The sequence below is a fragment of the Styela clava genome, chromosome 4 (assembly GCF_964204865.1).
Source record: "Styela clava chromosome 4, kaStyClav1.hap1.2, whole genome shotgun sequence".
NCBI classification, from domain to species: Eukaryota; Metazoa; Chordata; class Ascidiacea; order Stolidobranchia; family Styelidae; genus Styela; species Styela clava.
Window position 1 is genome coordinate 14,169,245 of NC_135253.1, and position 26,560 is coordinate 14,195,804.

At 35.2% G+C, this 26,560-nt stretch overlaps 3 protein-coding genes across 7 annotated transcripts in view; 1 reads left to right on the plus strand and 2 right to left on the minus strand.

Annotated features, from left to right (window-relative positions):
• The window catches only part of LOC120325934 (uncharacterized), a 33,139-nt gene extending 19,304 nt beyond the window's left edge, over nt 1-13,835 (plus strand). For 2 of the 5 annotated variants that reach the window (XM_039392118.2, XM_039392119.2), the window contains 5 exons: nt 4,461-5,177; nt 6,073-6,888; nt 7,697-8,814; nt 11,254-12,283; nt 12,838-13,835. In XM_039392118.2, coding sequence (XP_039248052.2) covers nt 4,461-5,177; nt 6,073-6,888; nt 7,697-8,814; nt 11,254-12,283; nt 12,838-12,987 — 3,831 coding nt within the window. In that variant the 3' untranslated portion in view covers nt 12,988-13,835. Of the gene's footprint in view, nt 1-2,614; nt 2,690-2,832; nt 3,022-4,460; nt 5,178-6,072; nt 6,889-7,696; nt 8,815-11,253; nt 12,284-12,837 lie in introns of those variants that run through there. The other 3 variants (XM_039392121.2, XM_039392122.2, XM_039392120.2) reach the window with 3 other exon arrangements.
• A 644-nt stretch (nt 13,836-14,479) lies between these two features.
• Nucleotides 14,480-16,219, minus strand: LOC120326653 (cytochrome P450 2J6-like). The gene has a single exon (XM_039392973.2). It carries the CDS (start codon nt 16,135-16,137, stop codon nt 14,659-14,661), a length of 1,479 nt encoding a protein of 492 aa, XP_039248907.2. The 5' UTR covers nt 16,138-16,219; the 3' UTR covers nt 14,480-14,658.
• Nucleotides 16,220-17,729: 1,510 nt separating this feature from the next.
• Nucleotides 17,730-25,898, minus strand: LOC120326969 (inward rectifier potassium channel 2-like). The gene is made up of 9 exons (XM_039393329.2): nt 25,549-25,898; nt 24,932-25,037; nt 24,124-24,385; nt 22,880-23,207; nt 21,744-21,936; nt 21,379-21,461; nt 21,098-21,238; nt 19,758-19,899; nt 17,730-19,151 (listed from the first exon to the last, which is right to left on the minus strand). Exons 1-9 carry the CDS (start codon nt 25,847-25,849, stop codon nt 18,851-18,853), a joined length of 1,857 nt encoding a protein of 618 aa, XP_039249263.2. The 5' UTR covers nt 25,850-25,898; the 3' UTR covers nt 17,730-18,850.
• Nucleotides 25,899-26,560: the final 662 nt, after the last annotated feature.

A 26,560-nucleotide genomic window follows, 5' to 3' on the forward strand; every position in this document is an offset into this window, starting at 1 on the left:
ACAAAATAAATGAAGCTCTATGCAAAAATCTAATAAAGCAATGCTTTTCAAATACAGTGAAGAACAAGATACATTCGACGAAAATATTAATGCGAGTGAAATATTAGAAAATAATTGGGTGAATTTATAGAGTATACAATTTTCTTACATGTGAAAAACATAAGACCCTAACACCTAATATAAGCCATTATGTTCATCAAGATATGAATATCACGATTGTCACACGAAATTATTTAAATTACGCATATTCAAGTACTTACTATACTTGTTATTTGTCTTGTTAGAATTCACTACTTTGGTTAGGCGCAAAAATAATCCGTAGATAATCTGTAACAAAAGTTTGATGCGGCGATTGAGCTATGTGTGGTTTTGTAAAGGCCTGAATTTAAGACATGAAAGTGCATTATCATGGTAATGGTCGGGATATTCCGTTCGCGTGCGACGCAGAACAAACGTGAGGGAAACGAAGAAACGTTAAAGTACGTCGATATGACGCACTGCCAAGTTGGTACGCAAGTACTAAATGTCACGCAAGCCTCTCTTAAAACATTAATATATATTTATATAACTAGGTATAAGATCGTCTATAAATAATATAGCCGATAATAATTTGTTTATGCAAATATTTTTGCTATAATTTCATTACAATTTGGCTCGTTTGAAAAACTCAATTAGAAACACATTAAGCTGAAGGTAATCAAATTACAATATCTTATTGAATATTGAATGACACTAATATTCTATTCACTTTGACCACTGTTTATGAATGAAATGGAAAATTATAAATCCACTTTGATAGTTTTTAAACAGATTACATTAGAAAATGTTACCGCCATGACCAAATTCTGATTTCATTTGAAATTATATTTGACAAAAATTAATATTCGTATTTTTATTTGTCAGGAAGCCATAAAAAATAAAATTGATATTATTTCGCACTGTGCCCCAATTTGACTATTACGAAAAATTGGACAAATAAGTTTATTTTTACAGTATTATTCCCACATCAAGAAAAAATTGAGTAAAAGGCGTCAATGAACCGTCTCAAATCAGATTTAATGTGCTTTTGATTAGGAAATTGATTTGTGTTGTGCGTGCCATGTGAAACCGAAAATAACTATGAAACTGCGACTCTGTTGGTATGTCGGGAGTCGATCGGGTCAAGGCGATATAATTTCCTATTACTATATCTTTTTAATTTATTCTTACTTATTCAAATTTCAATTATTGCGACATAAATGGATTTAGTATAGGGCGTTTATTATTTAAACAATCCAATCATGAATGTTTTCCCGTTTTTACAAGATCAAGCGTGGGCCATTGATGGAGCTCGCTATTCTATGGATCATACTCAATGAACAGTCATCTAAAACCTTTTTTACGATATGTATCAAACAAATGTTATTGTACCGTATAGTTACATTTTATTGGACGAGACATCTGTTAGGATTGCAAGAACTTTTACAGTCTTTAGTTTGTTGTAACACAGCAGTAGAATTAGTTAGTTCGATGTGAAACGTATTTTCCTGGCGTTTGAAACTGGATTAGAGTCATAAGGTTGGCTAGATACACTACTCACGATATTTTGTTATCATCAACAGTGGCACTGAAATAAAAAGATGTAGAGACACAAAAATATGTTATGTTCTTATTATTTCTCATTCAAAAAGTGTCGCACAACCAGTCATAGATAATGCGAATCGTTATTGAATGATTCTATTTAGAACTCCGTTTGGTAAATGACAGCAGCTTAGATTCAAATCCTATTGTTTTATTGGAAGATATTTTGAAATATGAATATGAAACAATTGACCTATTGAATGCGTAAGGTGAAAAGTCCTAATTGCTTCCATTTGAATACAAATTCAAAAAAATGTAAATTTATTAGATTGTTTTGCTATAGAACGTGAATGAATATTTGATTATTGCAGGGGATTTTCTGATGTCCAAATGGTTTAACGGCTTTAGTTAATATAAAAACAACGGAATAATACATTTGAATGAGTGAGTTATTCACTATGGCATCAAAATTTCAATCAGTGAGCAAGGGGAAAGAATACTCAGTACCAAATCGCCGTTTACTTCGTCTAATGCGTGGAGAATTAGTGTGCTGCCATTATGGTTTTCTTTTTCTATACATGTGTCCGCAATATTTATCATTGTGCGCGACTCACTCGAGTTTGTTCATTGCGATAGTTTAATACGGTAATACATTACGCAACTTGATGAGATCACGATAAGGTCACAAAATTTCACACGGATTTTGGTGATTGTGTAAATATGACGAGTTTCCGCCCTTTTTACCGCTGTTTCGTTTGCACGAAAAACCTCGCGAACGAACAGTGTAACTGAGGTCGAGTAATAATAGAATCTATGTTTCAGGAACACTCGTAAACCTTCAACCCCCGGTAAATGTCCATACGGTGTATTATTCAATTTCTGGCAACTCATAAGTCGAAGTTGAAAATTCTACTACGCTTTCATTTAAAAAACAAAAGCTTTGTCGATCGCAAATGATTACATCACCGATGAATGAATTTCACTTATGTTTCCCACCTCATCTATAGTTAACGTTTAACATTTATAGGTCAATTTCATATCACGCCACAATTCTTCGCACTTGAATAGCATGATTTCTCAGCATATAAATGGAACTTTCGCGTTGATGACGGAAGACTACATAATTGCGGTAACATGCTATCATTATATTGATAAGGTTTTGAACACCGAGAAGTTAGTTTCGGTTTACTAAGCATTTACAGGTTTTTCGTGCGCAAAGCATTACTGGGTGTATAGAAAGATAAATGTTTTGAGAACTGAACGATTTCGTCATTTCTGAGTTAATCACGATTCTTATAATAAATTAGTTAAATAGAGTTTTGCTTCGAAAATGAACTAAAAACGTAACGCCAATCTTAATTGGATACCTGTGCGACGGTTGCTTACCGAGAAAATGGAGGATATCATGTATGGCCCACATTTAAAAAATAAACGAATTATGGAAATCGAAACCAATAAAAGGTAATTACAAGGAAACAGGAGTAAATTTACTCCTTTTATGAGAAACTTGTGTGACATAAAATCTGTAATTGATTCTTCAAATATATAATTCAAATGAATTGAAACTCCCATAACATTCTTCACCGTGTTTCATTACAGACATTCACAGAACCGAAACTGCGTTCTCAGTGCGATTGTAACATAATTTTGGTACATAATGGACACGCTATATATACATTCTCCACAGTGAAATGTCAGCCAAAGTTCTGAAATACCCTGTCTGTGGTTATATAGCTATTTGGCAATACTATGAATTCTATTTATTCTCTAGTGAAAGGTCAAATTTTTGTCTCTGATATTAGTTTTGGTCCATGCGGATAAATCAGTATATCAGGCATCCACTTCTTTCTCTGCTTTTACCAATTTTACGATATTTTACTGACGTTTCAACGATTTCGTCAGTGAATTATAGTCAGAACATTTTTTATATGCTATATTCATTGACGGGAAACGATTTTTAATTTGTGTTATGGATAGGGTGGTTTTTGAAGGAAATAAACGTGAAAGCAATGTAAATGTAAGATTCCAAACCGGATCAAATACATTTGCTACCATGTATTGTTGTCATTTTAAGAAAGTCAATTTATTACCCAACATATTATTACCTACCACCTATTGTCTCTTGTCTTTTGTCATATATATTTTATGGAACATTTGGCGGACGTATTTAATTGTGTCATAAAATATCGCCCCTGAAATAAACATCCATTTGATCATTTTCCAAAGTTTCTGCCTCTATGAATAATATAAATTTGTCATTTTGTTCAAGTACGTGACAGAAGTACGTCACACAGACTCAGATAGTAACTGAAAAATTCTGATATATTTGCATTCATTAATTTGGCCTTTTGTTTAGTAATTCAAACTGTTTATGTTTTGATAAATACGAAAGCATTGTATGAAAATATTTCTCTGTATAAATGACTGACACGCGGTTTGTGGGAATTTTTATACCGTTGGTGTTCCGGATTGAATCTTGATTTTCAAAAGATACGAGTCAAAATTGCTCTCGCGATATAAGTTCGGAATCCTCGCCGGTGGATTTTTTCTCTGGAAGTAGTATTAGAACATGATATTGATGTTGTGTTTATCATATTATATGACTATTTCATGCCGTGTAACCAAATTTCTCACTTTTAAAAAGTCCGATCACTTACGTATATCACTCGGTAATATTCTTATCTGACGTTCACCGTTTACATATAGATTAACCCCGCTTTTTTGTTTCGTCGCTGTCTAGCAGCCGAAAATTTTCTTGTCAAACAAGTAAGAATGAGTCACAGAGCTGCATTTATGTAATGCAGACGTGATTATTGGGAAATTTCTAGTTAATTATACTTTCATTCGGACTCGGATAAAGATTTCATCCTGTCGCCTAATTGTAGAAATTTATATTTCAGCTGTTTCAAGACCAATCTCAAATGTCATCGGTCACAAACGAGTCAAAATCTGAATCTCCACGCCGCAATGTCATAGTCAAAAATTCCCTAAACAGCGAGTGCGCAACAGCATCTCTTTCACAAAATATCAGAAGCATAAACACGGAAAATCCAAAAACAATAAAACGAGAACCGGGCTGTACTTCCCCTTCGTCATACCCTATTTCTATCGAACCGGTCTTGTCGACAGAAACAGAGACTAGCAAGTTCAATAGCAAGGCGTTAAGGTCCATAGAGCAAATGCAGTCGCAACTGGATAGGCTCCACCGAGCTCGAGAACAACATGCCCGACTTGTTGCCGGTGACCCGTTGACTCGTATACCTGCCTCAATTGCTGCGTCGTTACTCAGACAGCGACCACAAGAGCCATTCGTATCCCTATATCCACCTGGGGCTTTGGTAAGATCAAATGAAGGTGACAAGTTTAAATGTGCGGAAACGACTGAAAGGGACAATGAAGGCGAGATCAGTCAAAAGACAAAAGAAAAGACTCCGAAAAAGAAAAGCGTGACGTCGTCCAGAGGCATGCGGTCACTAAAGACGTCTTTTCTAACTTCAATAACGCCAGCCACAAACTCAGTTTCGAAACGTAAGACAGGCGCGTCAAAATCAGTCAGTGAACCTCTGGATCTCAGCCATCCCGATCGTGAAGTCACAACAACAACAGTATTGCATTTGGTGAGTCAGCACCCGCATTCCTAGCGTTTTTTCTTGTTCGCTCTCGTTTAAAGAAAAAATATCACAAATCACCGTAGGGTAATATTACAAGCAACAAATTAATAAGCGCGTTATTGTGATATTGAAGGCGAGAGCGAAACGAGCGTTATTGTGGAAGAGAAATCGGTTTCATTCACGGTACCAGACGTTTATTTATAGTGGCCTATGTACTACACACGCACGCAATCGCTGGTGGTTTGAATATCATAGCAAAGAGAGAAAATGATCGATACCTCGATATCTTTTTTCATCGTTGCTTCATACGTTCATTACGCGAGATAGGCCTTGGTAGCACACACAGTACGGGAATAGTATGCGAAGAGATAGTCGCAGATTATATGGTACAAAATCGCATTCATTCGACTAGAAATTACTTTGGTGTAGGGTTACTGAAGGTTTCAAAATGTTGATGCAAACTATTTGTTGTAATATGGTGAGGATAGGCTGCTTCCATCATAACAATTCAGGTAACGGCGATGTCAGCAAACTTATCCGTGAAATCAAGTTCGATTGTTTACCAAGTTGTGCGGCAGCATACTTCACGAGACAAGTGCTTTTACTGCTAAAATTTTGTTCCAAGATGGCGTAATTTTGAAATATGTGAATGCTGATATTTCGTTATATTGAAGTGCAAAATACCACTGTCATGCTGTGTAACTTTGCCTTTTTATACTAATACTGACTAATAATCTGTCAGTTTCGTCACTCATATGTGTGTAGTATACTGGTTCGCAACACGGTATATATATTGTTGGTGATTCTGTTTAATTATCAATCTCCGTCGTTGATCTTGGAAGAAAAGGTTTCAATTTCATTTTATTTTGCTTATTTTTGAGTTTAATTTTATATTTCTCAGGACGATAATAATACAAACATGCTTTTGGAGGATAAAATGAACACTGAAGTGGACAATGACAAAGCTAAGACCAAGGAGTATGTAGCTGAACAAGCGGATTTACACAGCAAAATTAAAAAAGAAGTTGTATCGGACGATCCTGACAGCGTAACACAGGGAAACACCAGCCCGCCAACCATGCATTATCCGACACTGATTACGCAAGCTGAATACCCCACTTTTCCAAAGTATACTAGTCAGAACTTGAGAGAATCATTTGTACCTTTTGTGAATCCGTGGCTTAATTTCCAGGGAGCAATTATTAACCCAAACGCGTTTCTGACTCAAGCAGCATACGGTTATATACCAACAGCGTTAGGAAACAGTGCAGCAGCACAGTTACAGCCAACGCTTCCGCCATTTGACCCTAACGGAATTTCTCAAAGAAACCACTTTGCAGCTGGGATATCACAGTGGGTAAATTTATCACTCGATGTTGCTCGTGCAGCAGAAAGGTTACGGCAACCTCGAATTGACGAAGAATCTGCCGATAGCATGAATTCCCGAAAGCGAAAAGCAACAGACGACATAGAAAATCATAGATCACCAGCGAAAGAAAGTGAATCGGATAATTTATCGTTTTCACGCCAGTCGGCGGAGAATGGCAAGAGATTTCGTTCACATAATTCCACTGCAGTACACTCGGAAGGACTACACAGGTCTGCCAGTGATGACCCAGGAAATTCAAGAGAGAAAGACGAACAATTATCTTCAAACAGAACGCTGAAACGACGAAACAGTGCACCGTCGACTGGAGTAGCCCCGCAAGTTTTGGAGGTGAGTGCGTCTCTTAAATTTTGACAGCCAAATTGGAATTATTCTCTTTTAAAACGTGGATTATGCCTAAGTCTTAGCAAAATTTATATAAATGAATTTTTAAACTTCTTTCTATTCGCGAAAATCCATTCCATACTCAATTCCATTCCATTCCAAATATTTCTCCATTAAAATATCCTGAAAGAAATGTAGTGGTTAGGTGTTCTAATAGCGTTTGGTTTTTGAAACGAATGACGTACGTAGTGCAAGTCAATCAGCGTTAATACCCGATACAAACATTAAAAAGTGTTTCATTGACATTTCGAGAAATTGCGTGACTAGGCATGCATAATGTTGTCGACGCATCATAAACGTGATTTCGAGTCGTGTTGGAATATGAATCCTGGCTGGACTGTCCTTAACTATTTTTGTCGTCAATTTATATTTCATAGATCTGAGACTATTATTGATTTTAAAGGGTTAATACGGCTAAAGTTCATTGAAGGACTGAAAGAAGTTTGTGCCACCAATTATCATGCTGTATCTATTACAAGAAATGTAATAAGTTGTATATGACCTGATGCTAGCTGTGCCCAAAATATATACTTACCGTGTCCGTTCGGATCACGATATATTAGGAAGAGTTTCTATGGTGTGAAAGAATTAGAATAATTCTACTATTAGATGCGTGGAAGCTTGATTATTGCAGTAGGTATTAAAAAGTCTGGTTCGCGACCTGACTATCTGTGCCATACCAACTATATATACTAGATTCTCATATCTGTCTGTAGTGTGTAGCTACTATTTATAAACAAAATTTACATTTTAGAAAGAAGATGACAGAAGAGTTGCTCCCGTCGATTTGCATTCCTACGCTGGATGCCTGCCTCCGCACTGCTTACACCTATTACAATCATCCGGAAATTTGGCATTGTCTTACAGGGAGCATGCTTTGAAAGAAGTGGAGGAAGTTTATCAAACAAGAAATCACGGTGTACCAATCACGGCTAATGGAAATACGTCTCCTCAAAGTGAGTTGAGAATTCAACATCACACCAACAATGCAAGCAATGGCGATACTAAAACCATCGAATTGACACGTATTCGCGAATCTGATTTTCACATGGCCGGGAGAAGGCCCAGTTCCACGCTTTACAGGGAACTGTGGAGACCGAGCGGCAGAGACGAAGGCTCCGATTCCGCAAAAAACAAAACAATCCCGTTGCATCCAAAAGCAACTTACTTGCATGGCAGTCACAAACCAGAATCTTGGAGTTCTTACAGAAGAAAATTGCAAAATTCTTCTGTGCTATCCTATAATGAGAGAAGGCGAAGTGGCGATAAAGCAAGAAGGGCGTCTGAGACAGAAAGCGACGATGAGGATTATATTCAAACGCTACAAATTAGCGATGCATCTTCTGACGATGAAGAATATAGCGAGACGATAGCTAATCCCTGTAGTGACGCAAGGTCGCAAGGATCAATCAATTTCGGGAGAGGTGCTTGGAGTGACCTCGATCTAGGGAACCTTCCCGCTTTTGGGGGAAACGTCGCAGTTCCAATATTAAACACTGTACCTCGACAACATTCCACATCAATGTATGCAACTATTCCAACTAAAATGGCATGTAGCGTTATCAAAAACGTCCCCAAAACACTAAATGGTTTACCTCGAACTTATACCTCTACAAAACTAGGAAATCCTACAAAGAAGTCTGTTGATCATAAGGCATACGCCTATGAATTTTCACCCCATGACGTCATTAGAGAACCGAGAAAGGAACTTCAATTAAACGACTTACCTCTCACTCAACGATCAACTACACGAGAAACGAAAAGTCACAAATGCCGAGGGTGCTCCCACAAGAGAGCGTCACAAGACGAAAGCAGGCTAAAATTAATAGGCAATATCTTGCAACAGTCTTACAGCAAAACGACATACGGAGGGTAAGCATTATATTTTGTACTTATTTAGTGGTTTACATTAAGTATGTACGCGATTCACTCCTTGCTGTGACGGTAGACATAAAGAGAGAGATATCCCCATTCATCAGGAATAATATTAATAATAATTTGAACTTGTTTTTGGCCGATGCCAAAGAATGCGCTGTGGATATATCTACTCGCCATCACAGGTTTTTAGTTGAAGAATATTGCTTGCGTTGGCGGGTTACTACGCGGATACGCCAGCGCGATCCTCTGCTATTCACTGGTTTCTGTATTTGTTTATTTTCTATCATTCTGTTATTAGTTGATATCGTACGATGTTTATTATTTTTGGTTTTTATGGTTTCATTATCCGAGATTATGCAAGATTTTACTTTACTAAAAAAAATTAGGAAAATATTTGGGAATCGTTTTCCATTTTTGATATTAGTTTGCCATAAAGTTACCTCTCTTTTGACATCTCAATGTACAACATATTGATATGATATGCTTTATAAATGCTCCATAAATAAGTACTGTATAGGTTTGTTCCAACAGTTACAGATTGAGATATATTGATATATACCCTCGCTGACTCATATTGTTGCGAAACCTATGACTAACTCTATCAAAACTTAACGCTTACCAAGCTAAATGGGCTTAGTCAACGGCTAGTTTTACTTGTTCTCATATTGAATATGGAAATTTCTCTGTCAGTGATTTGAAAACTACGAAGCATATTTTTTTAAGTTTCCGATGTTTAGATCTAAATATATCGTTTTTCCTTTGTTCGCCCGAGTAATACACATCCAACTTTTCGATTTTCAATATAATTTTGAATGTAGCCAATTACTTTACCATGAAATAGATCAAAGATTTCTTTATTCCTTTGGTTATATAGCGTTCTATATCTGATATTTGTGTCGTAAAAAACCCTTGGAGTCATCTTCCGTTTTCTTATTGTGAATCAGGTCCTTCCGGGAAATTTCCTTATTGAAATATTTTCGCTTACGTTTTTTGTTTAATTTTAACTTCTATTTAATATGAGATTATTAAAGTGAACAAAAACGAGCGATGACAACAAGCACAAATGCGTGCAAGCGTGACGTTAAGATCTTTTTGTTGTTATTTTTGTTTTGACCGCTCGGTTCCGCTTTCGTCATATTGTGCTTGTGTGGTCACGAGCATTTTCATTCACAATTTTCGATCAGTATGGTCATTCACGATTATGGTTATGCTTTTACCAAAAGAGGTCTTTGCTATAAAATGAAAAAAATATTCAAATTAACAAAATATCACGAAGTAAATGAAAAGCGAACTTTCATTATCGCGGCGTTTATAGCGTAAGATGTAAAATAATGCCATTTCCTCGTAATATTCCTTTTTTTACATTAGTATAGGCCTTCTAAACGTGAATAACACTGTCACAGATGACGTGATCAAATTTTTTGCGTCATTTTTCACATCACCTAAAAACAGGAATTGGAATTCACGCACATCTGAAGACCCAGACTCATTTAATAATAAATATTCTTGTCTGTGAACTTTTCACTTTCGTAAGGTTATTGCATACGTTTAAATATATTTTTATCTGTTTGATTGATGCCGCAAATTCTAGAATGTAGTCGGAATTTGAATACAAATGGTACTTGATAAATCAATCGATCCGTTTTACGTCCATTGTCAAAAATATTTGTACATATTACATGAATTTTTGTGTATTTAATATTACTTCGAACTCTCATACATATATTTCACATTGTACATCACATTGTATGTAATTAGGAATTTAATAATAAACATTTAGTAAGTAATAGTGATACATGGTCCCAATTGCCATTCGATTGCCTTATCCCTGCAAGGAAAACCGAGTTTCATTTTAGTGGCAGCTACGCAGGAATTCAATAATTACTAATTAAATTATATTCTATTAACAAACCTTCAACTTACACCACACCTCAAGTGTTCGCCCTAGGAAGTTTATATATGAATACTAGTAGTATTCTGACCATCTTTTAAAATTAATTTCGTTTTCGAATATATTCTGAAAAAATCTATTGTACAGAATAATCTGTGAATGAGTCAAATCACGATTTCATTATGACAAGTGAAATATTTTACAACAACAACACCAATTTCGATTACTGAATATGTTTCATTTTTAGTTTCGAATTTAGCTAAAATCAATTTTTTTGGCTATCAAAACCTATTCATCATACAATTTTGCTCAAATTCCAGTTCATTCAACATTATATAGTAGCAAGAACCATCTGCCCTTAGAACGAAATTTTCATACTGCAGTTGCGTTACTTCGAAATTTTCGCAATGACAACACTTTCATGCGCACGCGGATATTTCGGTTCCGCGAACGAGTTTCATCGAAACCCTTTTTCTTCACGACATTGTTACTGAATATACAATACAACTATACAGCACATTGATCTATTCTATTTCTCATAGGTTTCAGAGTACAACTCCACATTGTGCGCCGAGGTTGGTGTTTACTTCAGAGATAAAGCTTCCAAGCGAGGTGCAGCATCGAAAGGTATTCTCAAACTCAGAAGAGAAACCAGCTAAATCGTCAGGACTGACTGCTAGTGCCGCCATTGAAGAGAGGTCACTCCAAAGAACGACAACGACCAGTAGAAATTCAGATTCGGAATACTCGCACAAGTTATTCAAATTTGCTAGAGCGGTGAAAGAAAATAAGAATCGAGAGCCAAAAAGTGTCGGAGAGAAGGATAGCATAAAATCAAGTTCAGCGACTGAAAACAGAGCATCGATTTTATCTGGTTCTAGTGTATTAGCGGCTAGAACAGGACGTAGCACCTCATCGTCTTCCACGAGACTTAATTCTTTGGACGCCAAATTGGAAGAGCTTCGACAAAAAGCTACTGAAAGAGAAGAGATGAATAAACTAGACAGACAAGAAAGAGAGGCCGCGCATTCTGAAGCAAAACCAGTAAACATTAAAACTGAAACTACGTACTCGCATTCTAGCACAGACGTAACATCGCCTTCATGTTCACAAACGAACGTGATATTCGACGCAAAACGTAAATTGAGTCAAAGTCCGTTTCAAGAATCGGAAAGTGGGCGTTTTAGTGGCAAAAAGAATGTGGCTGTGATCAAGCCAAATCAATCGATTGTCTCACAAACTAGTCGTGATAATATCCCTTTCAACGTCGGTCCACCGAAAAAGAGGCATATGAAGAGATATTCACCGGAGTTTTATAAACAAAGACGAGAAGTTATTTTGCAAGATAGAGAAGTGCGAAGTGCATCCCCCCTGCCACAAGAACCATTTGTTTCAACCAATGTTCTTATCGACAATGAAGATCGTTCTTTGAACGTTAGATGGTGCTCTCCCGATCGAAGTCCAACTCGAAGAAAGCATGCACAAAATGCAAGGACTATCCTAACATATACTGTACCGTTGGGACCTCTCAAGCAATCCCGTGGATCAAACAGTCACACTGTGCGACTGGAGGTTGGTAACTACGATTATTATTAATATGTAAACTCATTTTTTCGAAATCTAGTTCGCTTTATTTTTCCATATGAAGTTATACAGGTTGTTCCATAATATCAACATACATATTGAAAAATTTCACTATGTCATAAATGTGTATATTAGGAAGATACTTCATGGACATCCTATAGATTTCCTCTATTATGTCCATGTCCTTAGGTAAAAATCTCTGTATTTTTTGTTTGATACAGAAATAGATAAAACAATATGACTATAGATATACATTGATTTGTTCAGTTTCCTTTGGACGTAGAGCAACAGTTTTATAAAACTTAAAATGATTAGAAATAGCGTTTTCCTTTCTGGTAGAAATTGGTATTTACACACGGGATGTGGTTATGTGTAACCACCTAATAATTTCGTAATTCATTAAAAAGGTTTCATATGAAAATTTCTATGTCATTACAAAACAGAAATAGATAAATTTGTATTTTCGGTTACAGCAGTGTTGTTGTCAATGGATACATTATTGTTAAAACCAACTAATTTAAAATAAATTGAAATTTTGACAGCAAAATTATCGAAAACATCCACGTTATGCTTCGTCACCTCGCTCGGATACGGTTATTGTGGTCGAATCCAGAGTGCAAGAAACCCTCAGAGATGAAATAGACGAAAGACTGGAGATTGGAGACCTGGAAATCAGCGATGATGAAAGTTAAAAATAGACTTGTCATCAATATAAAACTGTTCTTAGGTTTTTGGCAATTATCAATAATAAAAATTCAATTGACTGTCTCATGAGTTATGAGTGACTTTGTAGAATAGGTTCTTTTGAACATAGATCGATGTGAAGCAAGTTTAGTACAACCTATCTATAGACGATACATGGCGATAATCTTTCTGAAAGTACTAAGTAGTCAATTAGAAAAATCGTCATAAAGTGAATATGGCTTGTTTTTTATCGACTGATCTGAGTGGATGAGAGCCTGACTTAATATGCTCTTGGCGTTTGCAAATATTGCTCCACATTAACCTTTGACTTTTTGTTTTGTTCAATCATTTAGGTTGAGCCATGCTTTCTGGCCAGATTGTTGTTTGTTCATGAATCGTAATTTATCTTGTTTTTGCAATGAATGTAGTTATTTTCTTTAGTTTTAAATAATTGTGAATTAAGTATAATTTTGAGTCTAGTATTAATAATCCCGGGCAAGTTTTATTGCCTTGAAGGTGCTTTTAACGAAAAATCCGAAATTTGATGATATGAAATATTTTAATTTGTTTGAAGCGATTATTGGTTATAAAACCAAAATTGTATGACCATTGCTAGGCTGTAAATTGTGTTATTCGAAATTTTGCGATTGTTCATTAGGTGATTAACGTACTGTTCCCTTATATCTGGTGATTAGTTTCTGACAATAGATCGTAAAATTTATATTGATATCATATTCTATTATAATAATTATAATATTTTCCCTCTATTCATTTTTTCTCATTTTAATTTATTGTTTATTTACATTTTTATATTTTAACCCACATATGCATACATACTAAATAAAAATGACCGGAATTAAAAGTAGGTGTTTTTGTTCACGTCTGTGTCTGCTGGTATTTTGAGGTAGGAAAAAAATTAACCTAATTATCGTATTGGAAGATTATGTTCCGGGAAATTGTTCTCGATGGCAGTAACTTGACAAGTTCCATGTCAACCAATGGCTATTCTAATTTGTGCCTCCCAAGTTTTTATGAATTCTTTTTTGACCCGTGGAAAGCCATGACGTTCAACTTCAAACCATCTGACGTCAATGTCGGTTCCCGGCTTCAACTTTAAGAATTCTTTGCCTCCGAGTGGAGCTTTCATGCCGACTTCAGCATACCGTCCTTATTCTAGTAACTAATGTCGTCAATTATATTTACAATACAAAATTCGCGAAGTGACATATATCATGATATCAGCTACTATATTTCGAAGGTTATGTGATGTTTACTTATTCTGGGCAATCGACTACCAAAGTCCCCTAACAGTTCGCTTGAAAGTAATATTAAAATTTATGAACATGTTGCAAAGCGAATAATAGCATAAAAGCCTGTTAAGTAAAAATGATACTGCCTCATCTAACGGAAACTCGTGACCCAATTAAGATAGATATATAATTTATTTATTTATGTTTATGTCCGAATATCATTAAAATACACATGGAAGTAGGAAAAAAATTGCTCATAAAATATAATCGGAAGGGGAGAGCAAGACTGCAGGGTCAAAAGGTCGACCAGCAGCTAAAATGAAATTGAAAGCACAAACTAAATGTATGTAGTCAATTATAAACAAATAGTTCATCATCATAAACAAAGTAAAATATATTCTCAATACAACTGTGAAATTATTCATTACATTATTGCATAGTAGAACAATTGCGTGAGACAAATATCATTTTGAAAGGTCGAGTCGAGTACGTGGTGCCGAGATTCCCGTCATCAAGTTTTGGCAATTCGGACGCAGGATCCGCTTTTATGACAAACGACCTAATAATCGATACGACGAAGAGGAACAATTCCATTCTAGCTACTTGTTCTCCAAGGCAGTTCCTCGGGCCTATAGAGAATGGCATAACATGCTTTGAAGCGATGAACTTCCCTTCTGGACTTATGAATCTTTCTGGTTTAAATTCATGTGGCTGAACAAATACGTCCGGATTATTGTGAACGCACCAATAATTGGTGATAACTTGAGAATCTTTTGGGATAACGTAGCCATTGATTTCAACATCACATGTCGTCCTGCGGGGCACAGATAGTGGCGCAACACTGCAACATCGCAAAATTTCGTGCAAGTAGGCCATTGTAAAGGGCATAGAGCCTCGATCGGACATCGATGGAAATCCATCTTCACCGACGACCTCGCATATTTCAGAGTATATTTTATCCTGATAATTCGGATAGTGTAAGAAAGCAAGTAAACACCACATAAGAGTATTTGATGTGATGTCTGTACCGGCTCCAAATAAATCTCGAATGTAAAAACGGAGCTGTTTTTCGGTAAAATATGGAGAACCGTGTTTCCGGATTTTTTGTACTAGAAAAGCATCGATGAAATCCCTGGGTTCTTCTATATTCAAATCTCTCTGATGCATCTTGAATTCCACGCGATAGCAATCGAAGACAGATTCGAGCGTTTCATAGGCATCTTTCATCACACTCCGAAATGGAGGAAGGTATTTTAGAAAGGGAATCACCAATGCTATATTTAATAGTATTGCCTTCTTGGGATTTGACACCCCGTCATACTTAAAAAAGTCCTTGAATGTCTTACTATCCCAATCAAATCGACGACCAAATATTAAGTTACATACAATGTTGCCTGACGCATCTCTGATGTAATTGGAACAGTCAAAGGCTTGACCTTCATGTTTTTGAAGGGCATGTATGAGAAAATTGCATTCTTCTTCGATGATGTCTTCAAAATTTTTCTTCCCGACACCCACCTCTCTGAAAGTGACAAAACCAAATTTTCTTTGAGTTTTCCACAATTCTCCGTTTGAAAATATTAGACCATGACCTTCTCCAGCTAGTTCAGACTTACTCATACTCCAAGGTCTTCCAATAAATTTTTGACCTTGCTTGACCAGGGCGTCAGTAATGACATCAAAATTACTCAAGACCACCCAGTCACTGCGGCCAACTCTAACTGACATAACAGGTCCATACATTTTGCTCCATTCACAGAACTTTTTATCAGGCCTCATTGTCATTAGAGGGATTGCTCCAAATATGGGAATCCCTCTTGGACCAGGTGGGGCTCTTTTTGGTCTTCGATACCACCAAAACAATACCAAGAACACCGTACAGTATATTATAACAAAACTCAAATCCATGTTAATTATAAAAACTGCAACCTGTGCGTGACCATGCTACAGATTTCTAGACTATAACTTCTGTTCTGTCTAGTGTGCGTTTGAAGACTTGCTTGGCTAAATAGCAAAATAGCGATAACTCACATTCATACCAATATGAGCAGAGTAAACATGTAAAACAAATAGGTCCGTGAAGTTCGGCAGGTGAAAGTAAATAGCAAAAGGCACGGAGTTATAGGCACCAGTAGTGTTGTACGAATGTTCAATTTGCAGTAAAATTCCACACTGAAAATAAATGTACTTCCATTGTGTGCGAGAGGATTGCTGGACTCCTCGCCGACGCAGCGTGGTTCACGACCACGTAACCCTTGGTCGGTTACGCATCACCGTTCATCAGGTCCATGCTTCTGAAACAAATAACTGGCTAACTGACCCTGTTCCCGAGATGGGATGCTGGTAACCGGACGAGGACGAAGTTCGCCATATGATTAGGCGTATTGTCGGCTTAACTTTCACACGGGATAAATATGATATTCTTATCCTATCCCATTGACACGTAGGAAAACGTATTTTATGTATATATATACTTGGAACTGTCTCAAGGTAACAATGCATTTGTTTCTTCACCTTTTGATGAAATACCATAGAGTCTAATATATGTGCTGAGAATTATTCAATCGTATTTGATATCAACCCCGGTAGTTAATTACAGAGCCCAGCTTCACAGAGCCCCAATAAACATATTATGTGTTATACTTATACCTTATAAATTTGGTTTACAACTAAAACCTGAAATATAGAAACAATATGAGTCTGAAAATTTTAATTCATGTTCTGGGACAAATAGTTGAGATAAGCCCATGTAGTGGAAAAGCCCATGATTAAGGATAGATATTACTTTGACCAGAAAATTACATTCAGCGTATAAAGTGAGATTCATGCAATTGGGGTTAGTGGGCAGGCATGGGGCAAGTGTGAAACACGACATTTTTTGAGACACCCAAATGTAAACTAAATTGTAGAATAGGGAATGGCATGGGTCTAACGTTACGTTTCTAGACCGACGAATCTGTTTACCCAGGTTTCTATCGATTCTGTTGAAGTTGTGCCTTGATATCGGTCGTACCCGTTTTTAAATGACTGGTTAGGTTTCTTCTCAACCCTGGAATGCAATAGGCATAGTCTAACTAAAATACACTATATTTGACCAAACAAGCTTACCATACCTCATACTTATATCCAGAAACATTTAGGAACAGTAACGCAATCAGAGACTACCATGGTCCACGTCTGCAAGCAACTAGTAGCGCGCGAAATACCATATTTCTGCTTCTGAGACTACAATTTATGGGAATATTGTTTGAATGAGCAGAGACAATATTGGGTCTCTAATTCAAACCCACATAATTCTAATTTGGAAACTTTTGCGGTGGTAGCGCCATTTTCAAATTTAGCAAAATCTGGCGTAAAGCATTGAGACCTAATGGGCCAAAAAAATATAAAAATAATACTCAATGGTGCACTTCAATGTTTAAGTAGTGGTACTTGAAAGCGATTGGCACAGTAATTCGAATAAAAAGCGATTTTTATCTCAAGAACACGAATAATAGCAGCAACATGACCAACAGCAATTAAGCAAAAAGAGCCACAGGTCCACATTGGGTTCAGTAACATAGAACACTATAGATATTCCTTAAACTATTTACAGTCTAACTGAAAATCCAGTTGCATTATAGGGTATTACTTGGAAGAGAGATAACTCATCTGGCAAATAAAGACCACACAACCTTTTCTTGACTGTTCTATCAAACTCTATTAATCAAACTAAAATTATTTAGGAAGCTCATTGCGATAAAAAAAGGCTGCACAATGGAAATGTAGATTTTGAACTCATATATATATATATATAATGAATCTGAGTCAGAACAAAAAACATAGGCTCAAGTTAAGTCGTTACCATCATGTGAGGGAACTCATCCCACATTGTGTCGTGGTGATACAATCCCCTCATATATATCTCGGACACTTATATGCAAAGTATGAATACCAAATGATTTATTTACAGAACTTATTGGCAAATTATGAATTAAAAAATAAATTGGATCTAAGTAAGTAATAAGATCCCTTATATAAATAAATAAATGTATCCATAAACTAAATTTGCATAAAATATTTTAAAGGAGCGCCAAGTTATCACCAATAATTAATAAATGCAAATTATGTCATAATCTCAAACGTAGAGTAAAAGCATATGAATGCCGACTGTTGAACATTGATTACAATACTATCAAATAGTGAGGCAATGCAGCAACGGTTGACTTTGCACGTAAAAAAGTTAACTTATCTAAAAGGCACAGTAAAATATAAAATATTCATTTTATATAAATATTTAATCAAACCAACTTATTTGTTATAGCAACAATATTTATATAAAATTGCACCCAGAAAATATTAATATCTTAGGCTTAGAAATTCTCACCAATAAATGAATCAATGAAAGATAGTACTTATTCAGACCTCTTCATTTGTTCCTTTTTCCCGTGCTATATACAAATATATATATTTCGATTGGGTTATACCTTTATAAAATTTGGTACACACTATTTCCAAGCGACAGGTCACAATTCTATCCATTTAAAAATTCTTCTCGCGGGAAATAATTTATAAAAATTCATATTTGTGACTTGAATTATAACTTTACAAGTGTAAGTTTCAACTGGTTTTATTTCACACTTTACACATTTTTATTTAAATTTTCACACACGCATGTTGCATTCATATTGTTGTCTCCATATGTTCTACTACCACAATAATTACATTTGGAAACTGAACCATCATAACTTTCATTGTCAAATATATCTTCTTCTTTTTCTTCTTGTAAAACATCAAAATTTCCGTTTATTAGACGAGCTTGTTTTCTCTTGAGTCTAGCGGAGTTTGCCACCTCCGGGGGCTCGGGTATGGTATCATGGAACTTTGAGAAATCGACAACGTAGCGATCTCTTTTGGGTGAAAGAGACACAATAGGAGCAAATCTGTAAATGATAAATATCGATACAGTCACAGTTGTAAACCCTAAATATATTTCCGTCATCTTGAATTCAAAGATCAAGAGAAAGTTTCATTTCCCAAAATGAAATAAAAATATTTAGTTTATTGGAGAGTAAAAAGCTGAAATGAGGTAATACCAGTATGTTTCAAGTTATAAATTGATATGAACATAAATTTGCTAAAAGTCATCTTAAAATTTATTGCATACATAAATCTATTTTCAAATATTACTACTATAATAATCGAAAAAACATATAGAAAAATTCCTAACACTTTAGATAGTATATGAAAAGCGTTTATAAAATAGCGGGATACAAGAACTACACAAACCCATTACACGGATGATAATGATATGCAAAATGTATTAAGAATCAACATAATAACATGTAAATAGAAAATAACTATTTCTAGTTCGAAATTACTTTCATTTAATTTGTACTTATTTATATATATATAGTCAATATGGTCAATATATATATATATTTAGTGACAACTTGTTAAGTACCTCGAAGGGTTCATATTTACAAATGAGACAAAGCAGCGACTCAGCACAATATATAAATCGAGTTTCTTACTAGGGCTATGTGTACCTGTGTTTGTAATTGATCTCTGTACTTAAATATGATGTTTGAGCATTTGCTGTCATGCCCGTTGCCTCAACCATTCCTGTTAAAATCACAACAACTTCAAACCAATTTTGTTTTTCGGATGCCAAATATCTTGGTGGGATAGCTAAAAAAGGTTTAAAAGCATAAGATTACAAAATTAAAAAAGATAAAGGGACGGGGATGATTCTTAAAATTTGAATCCTCTTTATTTAGTCCGACTTCTGAAACCTAAAGGTTCTTTTTATGTATTACCAATTTGAAATTTTATTTATCATAGTTTTATGGAACCAGCTTTTAAATAGAAAACGGAAAACTTTGGCGCCGAATATTTAAAGTTATTTGATTTCACATTCTATGATACATTCAAAATCCCATTTAGTATAACCTATGGCATTGCAAATATATTGTCAGTTGAGCAATTAATCGCATGTTTGCTCCAAAACCGAGCAATAGTTAATTATTTAACAGAGGTTAGGTTTCCTCCCATTATATTCTACTGCGAAATACATGATACGCTGTCTATATTAACCGATGATCTCAGTAAATAACTAAATATTATTCGATTTCAGATCGATTAGACTATTTTATAGCAATAGTTAGTAGTTAAGTATATATATAATGGGACATAAGTTAATCTTAAAAATTTTAACGGAAGAAATTCCATCTAATATATACTGCTCGTTGTGCAAACTTGTGTAAGGATATATATTAGATAAATGACTATCCTTTTAATACCGAAATGAGATAATTCTGATCCAATGAAAAACTAATTAGTAGTATCCAAATTGGGAAATCTATAATACATCCACATAATACAAACGGTGATGAATTCACAAATATTCAAGGTTCATAATAAAAACATCTGACTCAGCTACGGAATGTATTGTCATAAATTTTAAAATTAACGTCTTGCTTTAATAGCGATTAAACTTACGGAATGCATCACTATACAAATTTAACAATCAGATGTTTACTCTGATTGAGAGCGTGTCTTTAAAACTGATGTACGTTGAAGAAAATATTTTTAAACAACTGCAGTCGAATCATGATATGTTGAATTAATTTTTTTGATTGCTTCAAATCATCTAAGGAGAAATTGAGAAGTGATGACGAAATTTTTTGATTGAGCGAACTATTGGCTCGCGACGACAGAGACATCAAGGATATTTCAGGAAAAACAGTATCCATGTATCAATGGACCATGCCAGAGAAATATCCTAAGAGCGCTATTGATCTATTTATAGGTTTATAATTAAATGTGGTGTTGACCGGACTTCAGACGAGAGACTTTTCACCTCGTGTTCGAAGCGAAGATTACTCACAATATAAAGGACTGTCTTTATCGATGACGTGACAATACTCCAGGGGAGTGGTCAACATGGCCAAGTTTGCATTACAAAATTTCAATTCCTTCTGCTCCAGCATGAACTCGTGGTCTTCCTCTTCTTCCTTACACTGGGGGGCTAAAATTGAAAAAGAGCAAAAGAATGACATGTTGGAAAACATTGTTGTCATGAACTAGAACTGCATAGCTATATGTTTATACACGATATATTACTGTCTAAGTCAGTCACGATATATATAGTCTCTTATACTCACTCACCTCTCATAATAATTACTCGAGCTCGACACGAAACGCTCAACAAGAGACTTTTCCTTAAGTTTGCGACTCGAACCAAAAGGCACCTATGAATAGACAGAGAGTGTTAAAAATTCTCTAGACTTTAGCAATGCCCCGACCGCAGTTGGACACATGATGGTATTAACGAAAATGTGGAAATTCACAAATAAACTGTCGAAGTATTGGTTGTATAAAAAGTAGCATTTCAATTTCTATTTGTAACCTATTCTTTGAAATATCGAAAATACACATGATACAAAATGTGTTTATTGTTATTCTTTATATATTCCATTATTATCATTCGAGGCATATATAATTACTATGAAAATAGTTAATTTTCCACTAACTTTTTCCCATCCCTTGTACAAATTACGGCGTTTTTGCTGTATAGGATAGTTTTACATCTTGCATCAGGTCTTGCCATTCTTGAAAAACACATTCCAATAACCCAAGTATCAAATATGGCTGACAACACACACTGGATAACAAGACAAGCAACTGCTCCTCTACAAGAGGTACCGATTGTACGGAATCCATAACCTAGAAATATCCAAAATTAATCAGAAAACGTTATTAGATGGGCATATAGACGAACAACGATATACAGGTCTTGGTCGAGTTGGAATGGACCAACAACAATGACGTAAAAAGTGTAAACAGGTCTCTATAACAGAAATGCTTAATCGGCAGTTTCGGGAAGGGGTGTCACGTTAGGCCTGGCCTAGTCGCTGTTTTTCAGATTAAATATTTATGTTAAAATATGGTTATCGAGATTGGTCTATTTATATAATTCTCTGTATGTAGTTGATAATTAGACAGTTGGCCAGTTGTCCTATTTTATCAAGCTATAGCATGATATACGCCATTCACGCAGTTAGGTTATTCGGACAAAGGCATAAAGGGGCAAAACAATTCAGTATGCCAGTGTATATTAGTTACAAGTTACAACCATTTGATCTGTGAGATTTGATGCTTCGCGCTCTCGTTATTGTATTTAGAAACACCAGTGATTTGTTCCGATCCTGAGACGTTGACTTTGAAAGTGTGGCCAAAATGTTTTACCGTAGGATTATTCGTCTGCGGTCGAAGAAATTAGATTTAATTTTAGAAGCAGAAGTACAAATTTGACAGAAGCCTAATGGCCGTTATTTGTAGTACCTTAAGCTCCAAAGTCTGATGTGGCTTGCCAGGGGCGGATTAAGAGGTTGTGGTTGAGTGGCAGAATTAGCTCAGAATGAGTGGAGTTTGCGCAAGTACATGTCCAGGCTTAATTTTAAAGAAAAATTGCGTTTGTCATTGAAACATTTTGTGCACTATCGTACTTGATTTGTGAGCGGGCGAAAAATTTTCTTTTTGTTACAATATTCAAGGGATTACGGGACAGAAAGATAGATGATTTTTGATTTTTTTTTAAGAGTGCCCATAAAATTTTTAACATGACGAAACTACCGTCAGAAAATACGTAACATTATAGGATGCCTACCTATAGTAGTCTCAGATTCCATAGAAAATAGAAAAGCAGTGGCGAAGTCATAGACTCCTGATACACAAGGCTTGTCATTGAATCCAACAATTGTTTCTTGCGTTGAAGAATTGGGACTTATAATATCAGAAGTATTTGCATCCATCCCAAAGATTTTTGTGTAATCATCATAAGCGAATGCAAATAACCAATAAATGATTCCAAAAATAATCCAATGTCCAACATAAACCAGCGCTGTGAGGAGAATAACCCAAGGCAAACTTAGGTCGATTAATGTTGTGTAAATGTCTTTTGAGTACCGTGACATCCAGTCCAGTCTTCCAAATCTCTGGCAATGAAGAATATATGGGTCGCATAATTACATATAGCAATAAAAGTAGTTACAATTTTTAATATTATTAGTAACCTACAAAAGTGATTGCCTATTAACTTATAAACCTGAAAAGAATTCTATTGGCTCTACAAGCTATTTTGACCGCATACTTCAAAATATAATTTAACTAGAACTCAGTTGTCTCACGCATTCCCCAACAACATCACGCACCAGCAAGTCGTTTCTCATATATGTTCTTAGCCCACCATTCATTCTATACAGGACATAGAACAACTATTATGGTAGAAAACATGACTAAGAAAATGCAACGTTGAACTTAGTGTATAAATCATACCGACTTAAAAAAGTTGTGAATGATAAACAACCATAATATATTTCAAACACGTAATAGACAAAAATCATCGATGTTGTTAAAATATTGGTATTTGATCTAGCGCTATAATAGGTAAAATATCAGTTATTGCTAACATGTTAGTATTTACATGCAAAAGCAGATTCCAAAATACATAAAGAACAAAAACAAAATTAATTGGTTTCCGGATTACTGGTATTTTAAACCCTATGTGGTTAAGTTTATGTTTTGTATGCAAACCTGACTTATAGCTATATTACCGATTGGCATTATAAAATTTATTTATTCTGTTTTATAACGGGACCATCCCGTCATAAATATGTTATTAATTTTTTAATGAAATATTTTAAAGTCTCTTGAAATTTTGTAAAAGTATTCAATTTTTTTGTGAGTTTCGTTTATCACATTATAATAATCAAAATTCTTGGTAATATTGTGTTTGGTGTTTTATTTTAAAGTTTATTACAGAAAAATACATTGATAGAGCCGCAGAAATTCTTCGTCAGATAGCTTCTGCGTCCCGCAGTAAATTTTCAACAAGATTCAAAAACAAATTACCTTATATCTAACATTAGACGACCCATCTTTTAATACCATTCTTCCTTGGTAGGGTTTGAAATCTTTTCCCATGTATTTTCCTTTTCCAGCCCTTATTGATGAAAGCTGCACCGAGCGAAATTTATTTCGAAACTGGTGGTTGTTGGTGTTTGTCACAGGGTCATATAATCCTGAATGACCTGAGCTCATATTTCTAAACCTTTTTCGATTACTATTATTGTTTTGGTTGGCATTTGCGTATCTTGTGTTCAAGTCTGAATTTCTGAATGAAAGGAAATGCATTAGAAATTGATATTGTTCTTATGAACACATTGTACCAACGAATGTTCATAGAGTTGTGATCTTTCACATTTGTTTCAGGAAGTTATTGAAGAATAAGTTTATGAATAGAGTTGAGTCTGAAAACATTGCGTATTACATTCTGACAGTATTTAACGGAATCAACAGAAGCTTGAATATTTGAAAACTAACTTACTGTAAAACAATGGGTTTATACGTGTTTCTCCGTACATTCGCTTATTTTGTGAAAAGTGAATCAAAACGCTATAAAAACTAATTTACTTTTTATGACATCCCCCGTCCATCCCATCCCCCTTTTTATACCATTCAACAAATCCAAATGCTCACTCAATCATGCTACAAAGTCTGAAATCAATAAATCTGTTGCAACCTGGGCGTATAAGTGGGTTAGGACCTTGTGCCCTATTTAAAACTTCGCCGCATCTATGGTTATATTAATTCTTCTTTTTTAAATTCTTATCAATAGTTTCCGATACATATTTATTTATTATTATAATTAATTTCTCACTTTAAAAATGTCAAATTTTCCTCATCCGAGTCGAATACATCATATAGTTCATCATCAGAATCTGAAGCGCCATCCCATTTTGTGTTAGAAGCTCCTCTCTTGAAGTCTAATTATTTATCAAAATAAAGCTTTTGAGTTATATGAGTGGTGAATAATTTAATGATTGATTTCATGATTAAGAAACTTTAAACGAAACATTCAAGTTTGCTTGCGTGTTTAGCTGAATTATGAAATATATATATGTGGTGTTTTATATGACAGACGGATTTAGCAAAATCATGTGTTTGATATGATGATTCATTACAATTAAAAATATGGTTTTCTCTATTTACCACCGAAAGATATTCATATTTGAAATCCGTATTTAAAAAAAAACACGGAACACGAAACACGAAAAAAATGAATCTTGTAATTTTTACTATGTTTAACTATAGGTATCATGTTTTCAGCATAATGACATACTCATTGTCTGCGTATGACATTCCATTTGGATGCGTTTTGTTAAACAAATGCTAAATTTATTTTCACGTGTCCCAAACAATAACGAAAAACATGTTTTTGAAAGAAAATAAGTTGTATTATATGAAGCCTATATACGAGTGCACTAAATCTATCACCTTGATGTAATCTTTGAGCCTCCATATCATGCTCCCAAACGTTATCCGACCTGGTATAAGCGCAAAATCGTTCGGTAAAATTCCAGCTGTTTCGCAATCCAGTGTTAGGTGAAGGACTTCTGTTATTATTTTTATCAAATTGTTCTGATTCCCGTTCCGAGTCCGATTCAGAAATCGTGGACGATATTGCGTCGCTCAATTCTGTTTCTTCACTTTCGACATCGTCGCTGTCCGACGGAGTACTGGTTCGATGCGGGGACGTGACGTCCTTTTTTACCTCGTCCGCTGCCTCGAATGTCATGATGTTTGACAAAGAATATTCTATTTATTATACTGTTAGCTAGGCAACCTATTGGAACAAAGTTGTCATGATAGTTTGCAAATATTTAACATCACGCCATGCATGAGGGGTAATCGAATTAGCTACTTTATTCGAGGCCATATGTGATGCAGATAAATTGGAAAAGTCCAACCTTTGTTTAATATTTACCTAACATATTACGGTCATACAAACTGATTAATCATTGAGTCGTTTCTCTTGAATTGCCAATGATGGAGGCGCTGCACAAAGGCATGGGTCAAATTATGCTATACTAGGTTTTAATTTCGCGTAATTTCATCTAAATTTCAAAACTTGTAAATAATAATCGACTTAGCACTTCTGCTGTTGTAAACCAGACGTATCTAATTTTAATTTTCAAAAAGAAGACAAGAATAAAACGACGTTGAGGCTACGCCTACGTTAGGTTTAATACAAAAAACTAAAACTCGTATATGCGACAAGCTTCGAACGTTGTATCGGTTCGAAATCTAGTGCACAAGATTCATAGCAAGTTCCCAGAACCATATTAAGTGTGACGACGTTTGAAGGAGGCTTTCGAACCATACGAGCACGCACTATTGTATAAAACGGAAGACTTTTATTAAAAATATATTGCTTCAACATGAATTCATATCCATAAATAATGACCTCATACACTTTTATATAAATTACTAGAAGTTGCTGGGTGGT

Coding starts and splice junctions, on each gene's coding strand:
- LOC120326653 (XM_039392973.2), bottom strand. CDS start 16,137: ATGGATTTGAGTTTTGTTATAATATACTGTACGGTGTTCTTGGTATTG.
- LOC120326969 (XM_039393329.2), bottom strand. CDS start 25,849: ATGACATTCGAGGCAGCGGACGAGGTAAAAAAGGACGTCACGTCCCCG. Junction 25,038..25,548: donor GGCTCAAAGATTACATCAAG/GTGATAGATTTA, acceptor ATAAATAATTAG/ACTTCAAGAGAGGAGCTTCT. Junction 21,239..21,378: donor TCGAGTAATTATTATGAGAG/GTGAGTGAGTAT, acceptor TTTCAATTTTAG/CCCCCCAGTGTAAGGAAGAA.